Source organism: Carassius gibelio, chromosome B22 (genome assembly GCF_023724105.1).
Source record: "Carassius gibelio isolate Cgi1373 ecotype wild population from Czech Republic chromosome B22, carGib1.2-hapl.c, whole genome shotgun sequence".
Classification (NCBI taxonomy): Eukaryota; Metazoa; Chordata; class Actinopteri; order Cypriniformes; family Cyprinidae; genus Carassius; species Carassius gibelio.
Genome location: NC_068417.1, coordinates 11,424,478 through 11,442,735, shown reverse-complemented (window position 1 = coordinate 11,442,735; position 18,258 = coordinate 11,424,478). Strand labels below are relative to the sequence as shown.

At 35.3% G+C, this 18,258-nt stretch overlaps 2 protein-coding genes across 2 annotated transcripts in view; one reads left to right on the top strand and one right to left on the bottom strand.

Annotated features, from left to right (window-relative positions):
* Positions 1 to 18,258, top strand: part of LOC127987114 (uncharacterized) — a 46,310-nt gene that overhangs the window by 13,552 nt on the left and 14,500 nt on the right. The gene's annotated exons all lie outside the window — the stretch shown is intronic.
* LOC127987105 (SLAM family member 9-like) overlaps positions 11,094 to 18,258 on the bottom strand; it is a 64,146-nt gene continuing 56,981 nt past the window's right edge. Inside the window, exons 3-4 of the mRNA XM_052589399.1 lie at positions 11,901 to 12,194; positions 11,094 to 11,631 (exon numbers count right to left, since the gene is read on the bottom strand). Of these exons, the coding sequence (XP_052445359.1) occupies positions 11,498 to 11,631; positions 11,901 to 12,194 (428 nt within the window). The 3' untranslated portion in view covers positions 11,094 to 11,497. The remainder of the gene's footprint in view (positions 11,632 to 11,900; positions 12,195 to 18,258) is intronic.

The window sequence follows — 18,258 nt, the reverse complement described above, 5'->3', positions numbered from 1 at the left end:
TTGTGCTTTCATCACACAACAGAAGCAAAAGAGCAGTGATCCTTTGACACTAATATATGTAGGACATCTTTCAATAAAGCCAGCATGAAATCAAATTGACTTTTTCTTTTTTTTATGGAATATTGAAGTATTTATTATAAAGGATTTATACATTTTTAATTAATGTGCAGTCATTATCTTTAATAAAAATAACTTGTCTTCCCTCTAACAGATACATCTCTTCTCTGATGATGTGTTTACTGGCACGAGGGCGGGGAAACTTGTCACTCACTTGAGATTGTCCAATAGCAAACCACAACCATCCAATTACCTCCCATGAACAAAATTAAGCCCCGCCCTACATTTGTTCTTATGTTTTACATTTGTTTGAATGTCAGGAATAGGAAATAAAAGACTCTGTCCATTGCATGCCAAACAGAACAGATTTCACACAAAAGGAAACTGCAGCCTGACTTCACTACAGTACAGTAGTTGCCTTAAATGGATAACTGTATAATAACATTGCAATGCCTTTGTTTTGAAAATAATTCACTTGAATGACAAATAATCTGCACAATCTGTAAATCATGGATATATAGAAATGCATATGCAGCTGAATATCAATCTCATATTTCACATACAAATAGTAAATTAACATCTAACATCTACGCAGTAACTTTAACATTACACTCTTAAAAATAAAGGTCCTTTATTGGCATCAATATTTCCATGAACAACCTTAAACATCCATTGAACCTTTCAAATGCAAATGCAAATGCAAAAAAAAAAAAAAGAGTCTTTCGATTTTTAAAATGTTTTTTAAAAAGTTTTCTTGGGTAACCAAAAAGGGTTCTTCAATGAAATCACTGCAAAAACATCATTTTGGAGCATAATTTTTTAAGAGTGTAGCATTCATAGATTCTTTACTTTATTTTACAATAAAACTGTTTCTCATATAGAGGAAGTGAAATTGTGGAGATCCTTTCAATCACATGCTATACTCATAAGAACACACACTCACTCTATTCAAACCTCAAGACATTGTAGCAGAAATGAGTCAAACCAGACAAATCAAAGAGTCTATCAGAGCTGTGTGCATTGAAACGAGAGCCGAACTCCTCAGGAAGTCATAAATCAGTTCTAGTGCCACAAGAACCAAGCAAGATAACCAACCAACCAACTTGTTCACACAACAGCTTTCAACATTAACACCAATAGAACAATTATTGAAAATTTTAATTCGAAGAAGAGATTGTCAAATTTATTGTTCGTGATTGGAATGCAACGCTGGACATCACATGTAAACCCAGCAGATCAAGTTAAATACTTGCATTGACTTCCCCCCCAGCCAGTGAAACCAGACTGAAATTCCTAAGGGGAAGGGCTTTAAACCTTTGTCTTCACAGAAAAGTCCCTTTGCCAGAGAATGGCAAAGAAACTGCTTGTTGTACATTATATATGGACCAGAATGAACTCAAAAAGACTTATAAATGAATCGTTCCATTTCTTAACTCCATATTCATTTATGTGTAACCCACACTTTTGACTATCATGTATAATCACTTATTGTGTATGTCTTTTGATAACTATAGGATACATAGTCATGTCTAGTATTGACATAATCAAATTTCCGTGCCTGCCTGCTGCTACTATGCCACAATGAGAAGGAACACAACCTAGTCTCGTCAAACTTTATTTCTTTTCCGTTTGAGAGTTTCGTGTTCTGAGTTAAGTTTTGTAACGTCGACCTCGTCTGCGCGTTGAACTCCAACCAGCCACACAACTCCAGCTTCAGCCAACGCCCAAGCACGGGCTTCCCAAGACGTCACTTCAGCCAACTGAACTTCCAGCCAATCAGCGACACCGGGATACCCCTTTCAACTGGAGTCCCTTTCACAGCAAACGAAGGCAACGTATTCCCAGATATTTGTTGTGCTGGTGTATCTAATATAATTTTAACCCCATTGAGGAACTCAATGCGAGCGCTAATTACGTGATTGATGGTTGTTCATGTCTATGCAATTTAACGTATTGCTGTAAACTTGGGATTCCATATTTCCATTCTCTTAAACTCATCTTTCCCTAACTTTCGACCATCCTGCAACTTGTGTGAATGTGTGTGTGCGTGCGTTTATGTGTTAGATTAGTTTATATGTCTTAGATTTATCTAATAAAGCCTTATTCATATTGAAAAGAGAAGTATCTTGTGTTTTGTGCTTACAAGTTAATGTCTTAAACTGCCGATCTTGTTACTGTGCTAATTGATAGTGTTTTCACTATAGTTTGGATATTAGTATCCAGCGCAGATTTGATGTTAAACGGCTCGTTCACTGAACCGCAGGCGCATCTCCGTGAACAGCCGTGAAACAGTGATTCTGTTCAAATTCCCTTTAAAATCTTAAATGATTCCCTTTGAGCTAAATTGACCTGTTTCCCTTACAACATACACACACTAACATACATTAACCACAAACATGGAATAATAGCCTCACTGTAATGCACGTTAAAAATGAAGCTGTGGAGATGCAGTGGTAAAACAGTGTCTGCAACCGAAGACAGAGTGTTAGTAAGAAGTATTCTGACATACTCCAAGCTCACATACTCTATGCTATTTTGTGATATTACACATAATGCAACAATTTACACTTAAATAATATTTGATCTAATTTCACAGTTTACTTTGTCTTGGATTATTGTTACTTCTTTAGATTGCCATCTTTGTAGATCCTCACCCCAACTGCACATTACGTGTAGCCTACTGCAAAATTAACTCAGTCTAACTATAGTTAGTTTGTAGTTAAACTAGTGCATTAATGAACTGGTTAACTTTAACTGAGGAGACATCAGGAGACATCAGTTTTTTCTTATTTTTAGCTTAGTGACTTCATCTGCAGAGACATATATACACCAGAGGTCTGTGCTTTGTAGCTCGCATAATACATCAGAGATTATTTGACACATGGCTGACCTTGTAATTATCTGAGGCTAATTTGGATTTATTAAAATATCTGCATTAGGTTTTCTGAGATTAGTGCAGAGATTGTGTGCACTGGAAAGGACAGATATATTGATCGTTGAAACCATGATCAGCAATGCAGCAACTGACTGAATCAAGACAGAAACATAATGACATCATAACTAAAATCAAGGAAACAGCCTAGCGAGCATAAAAGTTATATTAGATATTTATTATTATTATTATTATTATTTTTACAATCTCTAGTATTTGTACAGGCTTGCATTATTTATTGATTGATAGTGGAATTGAATTCATTAGAGCTCCACAATAATAACATGCCACTGTATAAAAAAAAAAATAATAATAATAATAAATCTGTTCTGTAACTTACCAGCCAGGCTGCAACAGCACAAACAGCAAAAAGCCAATGTGTGAAACATTTTCATCATCAGTCTGAAACAGTTTCAGTCAAATGTGAAACCTTGCAGTAAAGTTGTGTAGAGAACAAGCTGTTAACAAAGTGAACCCTCTGCTGACTTCCTCCGGACTGAAGACTGAATTAGATCATCCCCCATGTGTTCAACAACACTTCCTGTCTAAAACTCACCCAAAGACAGTCAGTAAATTGGCAGCTAGGAGAGCCTTTGTTTTTTTCTTGACAAAACTATTATTCACTACTCATTAAATTTTCAGTGTAGGTTGCGGTTTACTAGACAGTATGTTATTAAAAGGGTCTTATTATGCTTTTTCACTTTTTCAACTTTAGTTAGTCTGTAATGTTACTGTTTGAGCATAAAAAAAGATCTGCGAAGTTTCAAAGCTCAAAAGCAAATTCAAAAGGAGATTTTTTTTTTTTTTTTTTTTTTTTTTACATAAATCACTTGGACTACAACACATATTTTCCGGGATTTGTGATATCACAAATATCAATGGATGGGATGAGATCTGGTTGAGCTGCAATAGAGAAGGCAGTGCGCTTAAATTGATTTGATTTTGACGCAATATTTACACTGAAGCACAGGCAGGGAGCTATGGTAAGAGGCAGGACATTTTCTGAACAGTGGTGCCAAACACAACACACTCTAGCCCAGCTAACCAATCACAGCACACACTGGCCCAACTAACCAATCACAGCACATTTCATATTCCAGAAGGCGGGCCTTCATTTGATACAGGAACTATTGGAGCAGTTCGTGTCAGACTGGGGAAAGAGGTGTTGTAATAATGTAAAATAAGTGAAAAATAATGTGTTTTTCAAGCAACCTAGTATAAGAGCCTGTTCTAGTACACCCCTAAACAAAATCAAGACTATGTAAAAGAGCATTATAGGACAACTTTAAAACAATTCACTTTGTTGTTTTGCTTGTTTGTATGTCACGTTTGAAAAAAGCATTAATGAAGATTTAATACATATAAATGTAGATGTGATTTTCCTGAATTTACTGGATTTACTATTTTACATAAATCATCCTTCATAATGTAAAGAGCATTTTGTGAAAATGTAACCTTGATATCTCTAATACTGACTAAGGCCATGTCAAAGATTGAAATCATAGTGAAATTAATGGTTGAAATCAAACTTTGATGCTTGTTATCACATAGATTTTGAGACTTTAGACTGGATGGTCCCACTTTATATTAATAATACATGTGTACTTACATAGTAACTAGATGTGTACATATGTAACCACAGTGTAAATACACATTGGTACATAGTCTGTACAGCTGTAATATTTCTGTAACTACACACATGTAACAACCCCCAGGACAGTTTGCGTAAGTACAAATCTGTAACTGGACATTGCTAACAACACTTTTGTTCACTTCACTAAGAACTCATGCAACAGGAATTATATAACTACATTTGTAACAACAATATGTATAAAAGTAATTGGAACAATTTGATCCAGGGGGTGGAGATGGGTAGGTTCAGGGATATGTAAAGGTGGGATGTAAATGTGGAATGAGTTGGGTCTTGAGTTGGAGTTGGTGCACCACTCCAGTGTACTTATATGGTAACCTCTCAGGAACTACCCACCTAATATAAAGTGTATCATTCTGGACACCAGCCACAATTTATATGTAAAGCCTAACTTACTGGCTGCTGCTGTGTAACATCAGAGTAATTACATGATAAATCTAATATAAAGTGTAACACCTTCTTAACCAAAAAGTGCTGTTACCAAAGTATGTTACACATTTGTACTTACACATACCATTCAGTGGGTTGTTACATGTGTGTAGTTACACAAATATTACAGCTGTAGATACTATGTATCAATGTGTACTTACACTGTGGTTACATACTACATACACATCTAGTTACTATGTAAGTAAACAGGTATTAGGGACACAATATAAAGTGGGACCCTGCTGATGCAGTGTCACTGTCAGTGTCAGAGATAGAGGGATATTTGTTTACTCTAAACACTGATGTTACTGTTACACATAGATATAATATATACAGTATCAATAGAGAGACAACTCAAAAAAGATTGATGCGTCTCCACTTCCTTCCACTTTAGAAAACTGAAGCCAAAACATGTCAGTATGACTGCTGTCATCTTGTGAAAATGATGTTATTTGGAAGCTGAGAGTAGTAGGCTAGTCATCATGAACTGGAGCTGTGGTATTAAAGTCCCGCCTAAACTCCTGCAGACCCAATCACAAGCTCACAATCATGACACCACACCCCATTCTGTAGCATCAAATAGCTAACTAAAAGCAAACTTATTCAAAACACTTTTACATACACCGTGATAGGAACAACCTGAAATTATGGAAAGCATCTTCTGAAAAAAAAAAAAAAAAAACATCTAAAGTTTAAATTGATTATTTAGTTTAGGTCAACCTCCAGTTGTCAATAAAATACGATACATCACTACAGTAGCAATATAGGCTACTACTACAGTACCCCAGGGTAATTCCTGTCCCAAATATAAAACAATATAACAGAAGAGTATTTGGAGGTAATTTCATTCCCAAATGGTTGTAGAGTGACAATGAAGTGTCAGTTGTTGTGATGAACTGTAGAGGGCAGGCTAATGCTGTTGGTATTTGGTATAAAGCAGCAGAGAAGAACTTAGTATTTATTGCAAACTGACTCCACTTGTGAAGTGACTGAGTGTACTGCTGGTCGATGCAATCTTGAACAGATCTCATGTCTCCTCAAGTTATTACACAAATATATATACAATACAACCCAATACTACTATTGCTGCTTTCAACAGGCCAACCTCAGACCACATGTGAGCAGCAGGTATTTAGCATCCAGGGCCGCGGGAAGTAATTTTGAAGAGGGGGTGCTGTGAATTTTTTTTTTTTTTTTTTTTTTGACAAAAAACCTATGAGCCTATAGGCCTATTTAAAATACATTTTAAAAATAAATACCTTGAGATTTACTACTTTATTGTCATATACACTTCAGTGCACAGGGTCTGAAACACACAGACATCAGTTCTCAGATATGCGCAATGCCTTATTAATCTGAAGCAGAATCAGAAATAATAGTTTAATAATCGAAAGAAAACGAAATAATTACTTTCATTACAATTTCAGATAGCCTATACATACATGCAACTTATTTAGATACAACAAATAATATTACAACAAAATATAATATTAATCAAACTTCACAATAACGCTAAAACAATGCAATCGATTTGGGCAGCTGGCTTAATTGAGTCACTGCACGTTTATGTCACACGCAACTCTATTAACTCCAAAATCTTTTTACGCACACCACAAGGAAATAATCTCTGACTATTTAAGCAATTTGTTTATTGAACAGTTCTCCACATCCATTACGCAAAAAACACACGCACAGTATAAAGCTTTCTGTCTCCATCTCCAACATTTTTACACTAACCACAAGGAAATAATTTCCGACTATTTAAACGTTATTTAACAGTTCTCCACAACCATTACGCAAAGAACACACGAACGAAATAATACTCTCCATCTCCATCCCCACCACCTTCCAAAAATACTATAGTATACTACTTACAGATGCTTGGCTAGTCAAAGCTGATCCCACACTTGTTGCCAAAAAAATAAATGTTACAAGCGCGGCAGCACAATGCTCTTACCTGAGCTTCATGCAGGCGGGGTGCCCTGGTTACAGGTGTCCAAATGTCGAGGTGCGCTGTATTATATAAAGATGAATGTATTCTGCATGGAACGAGCGGGAAACCTCGTTACTCGGCGACCAAACCTGCCTGCCTGACGTTGACAACTTAACTTCCGAACCTGTGTTGATTAGGCTTCAAAATATGAAATTAAAATCCAAAATATACGTAATAGACTGCGTGTGTCAAAATCATTTTCTAAAATATTCATAAGGAATTTATAAATTGTGCAAAATATTTTAATAGGCCTACATTTTTTTTTATCTCCCTCTCGTCACTAGGGGGTGCTGCAGCACCCCCAGCACCCCCACTTCCCGCGGCCATGTTAGCATCTATACACTTTCACTGCTCAGGTGTAAGCAGGTCCATTAATACTAACTGATCTGGTGATTCCTTTGAAATAATAATCTAATAATCGAAGGCATGGTTTCACAAACGGAACTTAGCTTAAACCAGGACTAGACCTTAGTTAAATTAAGATATTTAAGCAACTTTTACAAAAATGCCTTAGTAGAAAACATTACAGGTGTGCATCTTGACACAGAACAATGACACTGACATATTTTAAGATCTGTCAGAGCAAGATATTTTAAGTTGAGACAGCTCAAACATGCATTTTAGTCTGCACCTATCTTAAGGCTTGTCTGTGAAACCGGGGGTAAGTGTTTTCATACAGATGGTGTGTTTTCCTGGTGAGCGTGATTTCACCAAGTACAACATGTTCCTGGATTAACATCCTTGTTGATGGAACAAAATTCCAATCAACCAATCAGAACAGAGATACAACTTTTCAGGAAATATCTGTTTTAGGCTTACAATCAGGGGTTAGGTGCTTCTATACTCTTGTTAATCAGCTATCATTTCACACTGATTTTAGGAATAAGTTATGGATAGTTTAGAGGTAGAGACTGGTCGAAGTCTATATTTTTGGACATTAATGTTGATCCAGGAACATGTCTTACTTGGTAAAATCACAATGACCTTGTTTTCCTATTGATGTTAATCAGCATTAAACATACTCAAGCTTGTAAACCTAAAATTCTCAAAAGGAAAGTGAGCTTGTGCTGTTTGTGATGATAAAAACGAGCTGGCGTTTATTCACTCTAGAAGTGCACACTTATTTCTATTTAAAATAAAGTATATAATGTTGTGATTCATCTTGGAAGTTGAACAGGACAGATATCCTATACTTACTGAACAAAAATTGCTCTTTCTCTGTGTTCCTCTATTGACTCTTAATGGCTATGTGCATGAGTTACTTTTTAAATCAGGGGTCAAACTCAATTCCTGGAGAGCAGGAGTCCTGCAGAGTTTAGATCCAACCCTAATCAAAAACACCTGCCTAATATCTACCTCTGAATGTGGAAGTGATGATCATTAAAGGGGGGGTGAAATGCTCGTTTTCACTCAATATCCTGTTAATCTTGAGTACCTATAGAGTAGTACTGCATCCTTCATAACTCCAAAAAGTCTTTAGTTTTATTATATTCATAAGAGAAAAATAGTCTGTACCGATTTTTCCAGGAAAAACACGAGGCGGAGCTAAAGAATCACGAGCGCCAGTAGGCTTTTGCTTTGAGAGCGTTTGGAAGCTGTGACATTACCTGAGGACAAAACCAACCAAAACAAACCATGGCTAACAGTCAGATTCAGCGTATATTTATGATCCAGATGCTGAAATTTAACAAGAGCAGCAGCAACAACAGCGGCTCTATGTGGTATGTACTGAAACTGTATATATTTGCTTAGCGGTTTTGGAAAATGATTAAGTTCCACTTTGTCGTTTTTTTTTTTTTTTTTTTTTTTAAGCTGTACATGTGGAAAGTGCAGTTTGATGACAACATCGCATGTTGTTTACTTGATGTGTTTACACGTCGATAGCTAAGTTAACAACACATAGATATTTGAAGCCGTTTCACTCACCGCATGCGGTTCCAACACACGATCGTGACCCTTTTTCGTTGGGACTGTATTATCCTTAAGAAATAAACGATGTGCAAATCCGTCGTCAAACTGGGCCTTGTAAAACAAGCATCTTCGAAATGCAGGGGAACAAACACTTACACAACTCCGTTGATGCTCTGTAACAATAAACTCCATCCACTGGTCCCTTAATGCTGTTTCTCTTTTGGTAATCTGTGCAGGGTTGTCTTGCCCTGGCAACCAAAAACACACTTCTTTTGTGACTTTTCGCGATGCTCTTGCTGTGATGAGTGAATGAATGTCTGTGCTCACAGTGCTCTGCTATACGGGAGCGCGCGCTCTTCCGGCAGAAGTGCGTCAGGACCCATATAAGGAAATTCCGCTCCATCTAACGTCACACAGAGCCATACTCAAAAAAAAATTTCCGAAACTTGTGACAAACCGGAAGGAGTATTTTTGGAACAGAAATACTCCTTCAAACGTACAACTTAATTTTTGAAACTTTGTCTATGTTTAGCATGGGAATCCAACTCTTTAACAGTGTCAAAAATTCAGTATGCATGAAATAGCATTTCACCCCCCCTTTAATGTTTTAAAAACACAATCTTCTAAATATACTACTTCATTATAAAGAAAAAAATATCATAACCACAAAAAAATATATATATATTAAACTAGATTAGTGAATAATTCAGCAGCAAAAGAAAAAAATCTGAGTCATGATAATTTAATAAAATCTAAACATTTAGTGTTAAAAGAGTTTAGTGGGTAAGAAAAGTGAGCATAATTGTTGCCAAAATTTTTATTAAAATAATAATAATAATAATAATAATAATAATAATAACACATTACAAATTATTATTTATATTCGTATAAAATACATTTATGAAAAATTGTATTAAAAATAAATATATACTATAAAATTAAAAGATAAAGAAACAAATTAAAATATACAATTATATAAATATACTATGTAATTATACATTATGTAAGATTATAATGCATAATCTTTAAATAAGATATTTTGAAGCCTTATCTTTTAATAAAAAATGTTTAATTAATTTGCCCACACATATATATCTTACTATCTTATGATCACATATTGTAAAACTCAAAAAAAAAAAAAAAAAAAAAAAAAAAAAAGCATAGATGGTTTTTATGGGTTCTCTTTTCTGTCAGTAAGAGGGAAGGATTTCTTTGGAAGTCAGATCCCGCCTTTGACACTTGTGTGTTGCTGTTACCTGTTTCATCAAACCCTAACTGTCAGTGAAGATTCATGATGGATGATCCTTCACATGGGCCTTTGGACTCCGATGATTGTTGCATCTTTATTCATGTTATACTAGCACTTTATACATCCCAAGCACAGAAGCATAGATGTGGAGGTTTTTTTTCTTCTTTTTTTTCAGCTGTTTCTTGGAGGTTGAGATGCTTTCAGATCAGATGACCGTTGAATGTTTGAAAGTTTCTGGAGTGAATCTTCTGAAAGAAACTCATTGTAATTGAACCACTAGGTGGCGTTATTCCCTCTAGTGACTGTTGACATATAAATGTTTTTTTCTTTTCTTTTTGTACTGCAAAACTGATGCAGAAAAGCTTTTTTTTATTTTTTTTAGGAAAGTGGAAAAATCTGAATAGACTGTTTAAATGTTAAAATGCTATTGAAATTATTTGTCTGTTGCCTCTCATTTGTGCCAGACAACGGTGAAACTTGTTTTGCAGCAATACTTCTGTTAAGATTTTCTATATATAATCTAAAAGTAAACTGTTTAGATGCTGAGAAAAAAAAAAAGGAACAGTTAGTGTAGACAAAATAAGAGTTGAAAAATTTACTCGTGGTCATATTTATTCATCTACTTGGGGGAAAAATTTCTATAATGGAAAGTTTATAAGTTTGATGTTAAATGTCCCTTCAGAGTAGCTGATGTCTTTACTATTGTAAATTGTTTATAAATTGTTTTTTTACTGTGTTTTGTTTAATTTAGTTATAATTCATTGAGCTATTACTTAAGAAAAGTATATTTCAAACATTATTCATTGTAACCATCACCAGCTATGAACAATCATTCAGCCTGAATTTATAGTTTATTGCTATTACAGTTCATAATAAAAATACTTCAAAGCAACATAAAACATATATTATGCAAATATATAATGAAATGAATGGTAGTATAGAAGATGAAAGGAAATATTAAAAACTATTCATTGTCTTAACCACCAGATGGCCTTAATTTTGTGATCCATGAAAGGAAAGCATTGATAAGCAAAACTTTTTGACATCACTGAATAATACATTAAGACCACCATATCTTTGAATGTAATTATGTTTCTTTCCCCAGACAATGTGGTTTATTTTTCCATATAAATCGAAAAATAAAAAAAGGTTTTACAATTCTATTTGCATCCACACATTAAACCTCTTCTTGTTTTCTTTGATAAATGTATTTTAATTTAAATCCTTGCAACGTTTTATCTTTAAAGATTAAAACTCAAAGATATTTCACAATATTTATGATATCTGTTTCTTGTCTCCTCCTCTTGTAGATCTGATGTCATAAACCAGGAAAGCAACAGTGGCCACACCCACCAGAGCAGAGATAACCAATCGGATCACAGCTTCAGTAAAACCACAACAGTGGACTTCTGGGAAAAAAATAAGAATAAAAATAAATAAATAGAGTACTCATTTTCAACCAGCTGACTACAGTCTCTGTCAGGAACTCAAACTGTAAAAATACAAGTATAATCAACATGATGAAAACAATCCCAATGTTGCAAAAATACATACCATACATACATACATAAATACATTAAAAAAAGAAAGAAAATTATAGGGGACTTACTTGGGGCTTACACAGTGTGAATCACAAACTGTTTTTATTATATGGAAAAAGTAATCAGCTCTGCTGTACCTGGACATGTCAGACAGAGTTTGCTGATGTCCAGATGTGTGGTCTGGTTTGTGATGGGATTGTTGATCACACAGCTGTAGCTGTTTTTCTCCTGATATTCCACCTCCAGAGGTAGAGAGAGACTGATGCTGAGATCAGACACACTGATGCTGGACAATAAACTGTTTCCTTTGTACCAGGAGAGAGTCACATGACTCACATTCACAACTGAACACAACAATGAACAATATGACGATAATGATAATGAAGAAAAGTTTGAAGAGTTGCTGCTGATGACAGGAACAGGCAGTTGAACTGAAAACATGAAAAAATAATAGATGATTAAGTGTTTTTTTTTTTTTCAGCATCAGTCTCATGACAGTGATATTCATTCCTCTGTCTTTACATTTATAAAAGATTATTGATGACATATATGAACAAATATCAGACAGGAAAATTATCAGGAAGAATTAAAGTTATCTAGTTATTTTAAAGGGGTGCTATTATGCTTTTTCACTTTTTCAAATTTAGTTAGTCTATAATGTTGCTGTTTGAGCATAAAAATGTCTGCAAAGTTACAAAGCCAGTCTAATTGAAAAGGAGATATTTTATTTAACAGAAATCACTTTTCAAAAACTACACTGAACGACTCGTTTTCCGGGATTTGTGATATCACAAAGATTGACGAATGGGACGAGAACTGGTTGAGCTGCAATGGAGAAGGCAATGAGTGTTATCACTATGTCGGAGACACGCTAGCTTTCCCAAGACAGATGAGTGTAGAGTGGTTACAATCATCCGGGTTTAAATCACGCTCAAATTGATTTGATTTTGACACAATATTTACACTGAAGCTCGCAAGTGGCTCGCACGCGACCAGGCGCCGAGTGCTGTCAATTACAGTACACACTGGCCCAATTTACTAATCATAGCACACACTGGCGCAGCGAACCAATCACAGCACAACTTGTATTCCAGAAGGCGGGCCTTCATTTGATACAGGAACTATTGGAGCAGTTCATGCCAGACTGCGCAGAGAGGTATTGTAATAATGTAAAATATGTGAGAAATAATGTGTTTTTTGAACAACCTAGTATGAGAGCCTGTTCTAGTACACCCCAAAACAAAATCAAGACTTTGTAAAAGAGCATAATAGGACCCCTTTAATAATCAATAATCAAAATAAGTGTTAAGATGTATCTAACAAGTCAATAAAACCAGTATTTAACTCACCATAGACAGTGAGACTGAATCTCTTGATCACACTGTTGCTCTGTAGTGTATAGAGTCCAGCATGTTCAGGTGTGATGTTTGTGATGATCAGAGATCCAGTTTGATAATCCAGCTTCAGTCTGTCTCTGAATCTCTCATCAAGAACATCATCAAATACAGTGCTGCTGTCGGTCATTACACTGATTACAGCAATCACATTGTTTTCATTTCCAAACCTCCACAGAATCATATCATCATCCATCATGTCAGTAAGACCAGAGTCTAGAGTGACTGAATCTCCCTCCGTCACTGACACTGACTTCACTGTGACCGGATCAGCAAACACATCTGAAGATCAGAAACACAGATTAAAGATCTCAAATAATTTTGTTGATCAGTTTTGTAAATGTAATGAAGATCAGCAGCACAGACACAGTCTGGGATTCATATTTTCTGGTGTATTATTTTCAGTTATTATTTTCACTTTGGATGGGTAAATGCAGAGCACAAATTCTGAATATGGGTCACTATACTTGGCTGTATGTCACATCACTTTGTCACTTTGTCTGGGACTGGAGCCACAGGTACATTTGTCCCATCTTAAATCTGATTGTTGCCTTCAGTGCCTCTGGAAGATTAAGGCCTGGTTTCATAGACAGGTTGTAGACTAAGACAGAATTAGGCCATAGCTCAGCTTTTTACATTAGTGTGTTTTTTTTTTTTTTATAAAGTGCCTTAGAAAATAAGATTACTGGTGTGCATACTGAGACAAAACATAAGATCAATCAGTGCAAGTTTCTTTCAGATGAAACAGCTCAGATTTATATTTCAGTCTGGGAGGCCTTGTCTGTGAAACCAAGTACACTGTAAAAAGTTTAACTATTATTTACTCAATTTTTTTGGTGAAACATTTTTACACTCAAAAAAATTGAGTAAATTTTAAAGCTGTGAAATCAATGAAATATACTGTTTAAATTGAGTAATTGTAAGTAAAAAAATTAAGTAAATCTGAATAACTGAATAACTTTATATGAGAAATAAAATTAGTTAGATATAATCAAAATTATAAAACACCACAACTGTAATTCTATGTAAAATAAACAAAAAAATATTGAGTAGATATAATTGAAATATTGGATGAAATTTAACCAAACAAATGTGCTATGTTTACTACATGTAAAAGTGAATTTAACTTAATATTGGACTATAAATGATCAAAATGTTGCATTCACTTTTTTTTACACCATTTACCCTTTACAATTAATATAATAAAACCAAATAAAGAAAGAAACACATTTTTTATTAAACATTTATTTATCAATTAAACATCAGACAAAGTCTAAAATCAACCTTTGAAACATTTTAACCATTTTAATATTCCAGTAGATTGCAAAAATTAAAAACTGTAAAGCAGCCATAAGGGAAATGATTAAACCTTATGAAACATTTCATCCATCTTAGTATTCAAGTAGATTACATGTAAAATATGATAGCCGTAAGAGAAATGACATCTTACTTTGTTCCTGGTGCATACCAGCCATTTGCAGTCACACTCATTACCACTCATTAAACCATAAAAAAAAGCAACACTTACATCAAAAAATATTAAAGGGATAGTTCACCCAAAAAGATGATGTTGTCATAATGTACTCGCCCTCAATTTGTCCCAAACCTGTACGAGTTTCTTTCTTCTGTTGAACACAAAAGATATTTTAATGAATGTTGGTTAACAGACAGTTGAAATTTGCCATTGACTTCCATGGTAGGAAAAAAAAAAAAAAAGGCTACTATGCAAAGTCAATGGCAACCTTTAAATGCATTAACCAACACTCTTTGATACTTGGCTGAATGTCACATCACTTTACTTAAAATATCTTTTGTGTTCAACAGAAGAAAGAAACTCGTACAGGTTTGGGACAAATTGAGGGAGAGTAAATTATGACAACATCATCTTTTTGAGTGAACTATCCCTTCAACAGAATTAATCCAATAACAGAAACACTTCCATCAGGAATACCCATTCTGTGGGATGATCATGAACCACTACTGTGCAAGAAGATAATTTTTTAACCTCTGAACATTAACAGAGAGTTTTGGAGGATCCAGCTCAATAAACAGTTTTTGGAACAACTCAAGTGAGTACAGGTCTTTCTCAAAAAATTTGTATATTATGATAAAACTTCATTATTTTCCATAATGTATTGATAAAAATTAAACTTTCATATATTTTTGATTCATTGCACAACAACTGAAATATTTCAGGTCTTTTATTGTTTTAATACTGATGATTTTGGCATATAGCTCATTAAAACCCAAAATTCCTATCTCAAAAAATGAGTATATCATGAAAAGGTTCTCTAAACGAGCTATTAACCTAATCATCTGAATCAACTAATTAACTCTAAACACCTGCAAAAGATTCCTGAGGCTTTTAAAAACTCCCAGCCTGGTTCATTACTCAAAATCGCAATCATGGGTAAGACTGCCGACCTGACTGCTGTCCAGAAGGCCAACATTGACACCCTCAAGCGAGAGGGTAAGACAGAAAGAAATTTCTGAATGAATAGGCTGTTCCCAGAGTGCTGTATCAAGGCACCTCAGTGGGAAGTCTGTGGGAAGGAAAAAGTGTGGCAAAAAACGCTGCTCAACGAGAAGAGGTGACTGGACCCTGGGAAGATTGTGGAGAAGGACCGATTCCAGACCTTGGGGGACCTGCGGAAGCAGTGGACTGAGTCTGGAGTAGAAACATCCAGAGCCACCGTGCACAGGCGTGTGCAGGAAATGGGCTACAGAGAAGCAGCACTGGACTGTTGCTCAGTGGTCCAAAGTACTTTTTTCGGATGAAAGCAAATTTTGCATGTCATTCGGAAATCAAGGTGCCAGAGTCTGGAGGAAGACTGGGGAGAAGGAAATGCCAAAATGCCTGAAGTCCAGTGTCAAGTACCCACAGCCAGTGATGGTCTGGGGTGCCGCCATGTCAGCTGCTGGTGTTGGTCCACTGTGTTTTATCAAGGGCAGGGTCAATGCAGCTAGCTATCAGGAGATTTTGGAGCACTTCATGCTTCAATCTGCTGAAAAGCTTTATGGAGATGAAGATTTCATTTTTCAGCACGACCTGGCACCTGCTCACAGTGCCAAAACCACTGGTAAATGGTTTACTGACCATGGTATTACTGTGCTCAATTGGCCTGCCAACTCTCCTGACCTGAACCCCATAGAGAATCTGTGGGATATTGTGAAGAGAAAGTTGAGAGACACAAGACCCAACACCCTGGATGAGCTTAAGACCGCTATCGAAGCATCCTGGGCCTCCATAACACCTCAGCAGTGCCACAGGCTGATTGCCTCCATGCCACGCCGCATTGAAGCAGTCATTTCTGCAAACAGATTCCCGAAGTATTGAGTGCATAACTGAACATAATTATTTGAAGGTTGACTTTTTTTTGTATTAAAAACACTTTTCTTTTATTGGCAGAGGTGGAGAGTCCAGGGGTCAGAAAGTAAAAGTCCTGCCACATTTTTGCTCCACCCATGAACTCAGCAGCTGATTTCACCAGAGGAGGAAACAAGTCATTCCTTCCAAGTCACAAACTAGTCTCAACTCAAATCCCAAGTCCTCAAAGAGTTAAAGTCAATGAGATAATTAAGAGACTAATTAAATGATGATTGTGCATTGGTGATGAACACCTGCTGTTATTGTGCGTTACAGAGGATCAGATGCTGATGTTTTATTGGTTAAAATTATGCCACCATCATGGAGATCAGTGTTTGCTTCAGTTGGGCTCTTGACCTTTGGTTTCTTATGTTAGATATTTCTCTGTAAAAGTACATGTGCTGTTATAAAACAGTGCGATCAGTGCTGTGCAGAAAACCGTTACTAGCTAGTTTTACATGATGAAGTAATTATTAGGCATCAGCCTGTTTATTTCCAAAACAATTTTATGTATTTATTATTAACAAATGTTCAGTTTTTAAATAACCTACCTTGTGGAACCGTTGGTTTAATCACTATAATGAATACATTTCCTAATGTATGTAATAAATATACATTTTTCGAAATCTTTTCCTAATAAGACGCACAGACATCATGACCCAGCATATGAATCTCAACAATGGTGACAATCAACAAAACGCTTCAAGCTGAAGTGCATGCTGGGTAACACCATAGTAAAAACTCTGATTATGCACTGTAGCATGAATAATTATTGTAACCACTGTTGAGGATCATATGATAAGTGCTCATGTCTAAAATCCCGAGCCTGTACAATTTTTTCCCCCAATATTTAAGCATTACAATAATATTTGTTTAATAGGACTTTTTTTGTAGTTCAGTAATTGCTGAACATAATTTAACAAACCAAAGAGAGACACCTTCATGAAGTTAATTAAAATGTTTTAGATGAAAAAAGGGCAATTAAATTTTCCACTTCAAGCTTTTAATTCAGCAATGTGTTAATGTTTACTACGTAACACAGCCGCAAGTGTTTAAAAGCAAATTACTTTGAATTATTAAAAGGGTCAAGAGCCCAACTAAAGCAAACACTGATCTCCATGATGGTGGCATAATTTTAAACAATAAAACATCAGCATCTGATCCTCTGTAACGCACAATAACAGCAGGTGTTCATCACCAATGCACAATCATCATTTAATTAGTCTCTTAATTATCTCATTGACTTTAACTCTTTGAGGACTTGGGATTTGAGTTGAGACTAGTTTGTGACTTGGAAGGAATGACTTGTTTCCTCCTCTGGTGAAATCAGCTGCTGAGTTCATGGGTGGAGCAAAAATGTGGCAGGACTTTTACTTTCTGACCCCTGGACTCTCCACCTCTGAATATAAATGGTTCCATTGTATTTATTCCCTGCTATGCATCTATTCTCTGATATCGCTGTTCATTTTGTTTTTGGAGTGGCAGTAAATTGTCAGTTTGTCAGTGAAATGCTTCTTTAAAAAAATTTAATTAATTATTTTTAATGTTTTTTATATCAGACATGACATCCTAAACATTGTAACATTTTATTTTGGGTTGTTACATTGTATGGTTGTGAGATTAATTATTATTGAATCTGTGAATTAAACTGTTTTCCATTTAAGGACTAAAATAAATGTCTAAAATTCAGTTAGTTGTTGTTTGCCTTTACTTTCTTTCACTCCTTAAGGAATA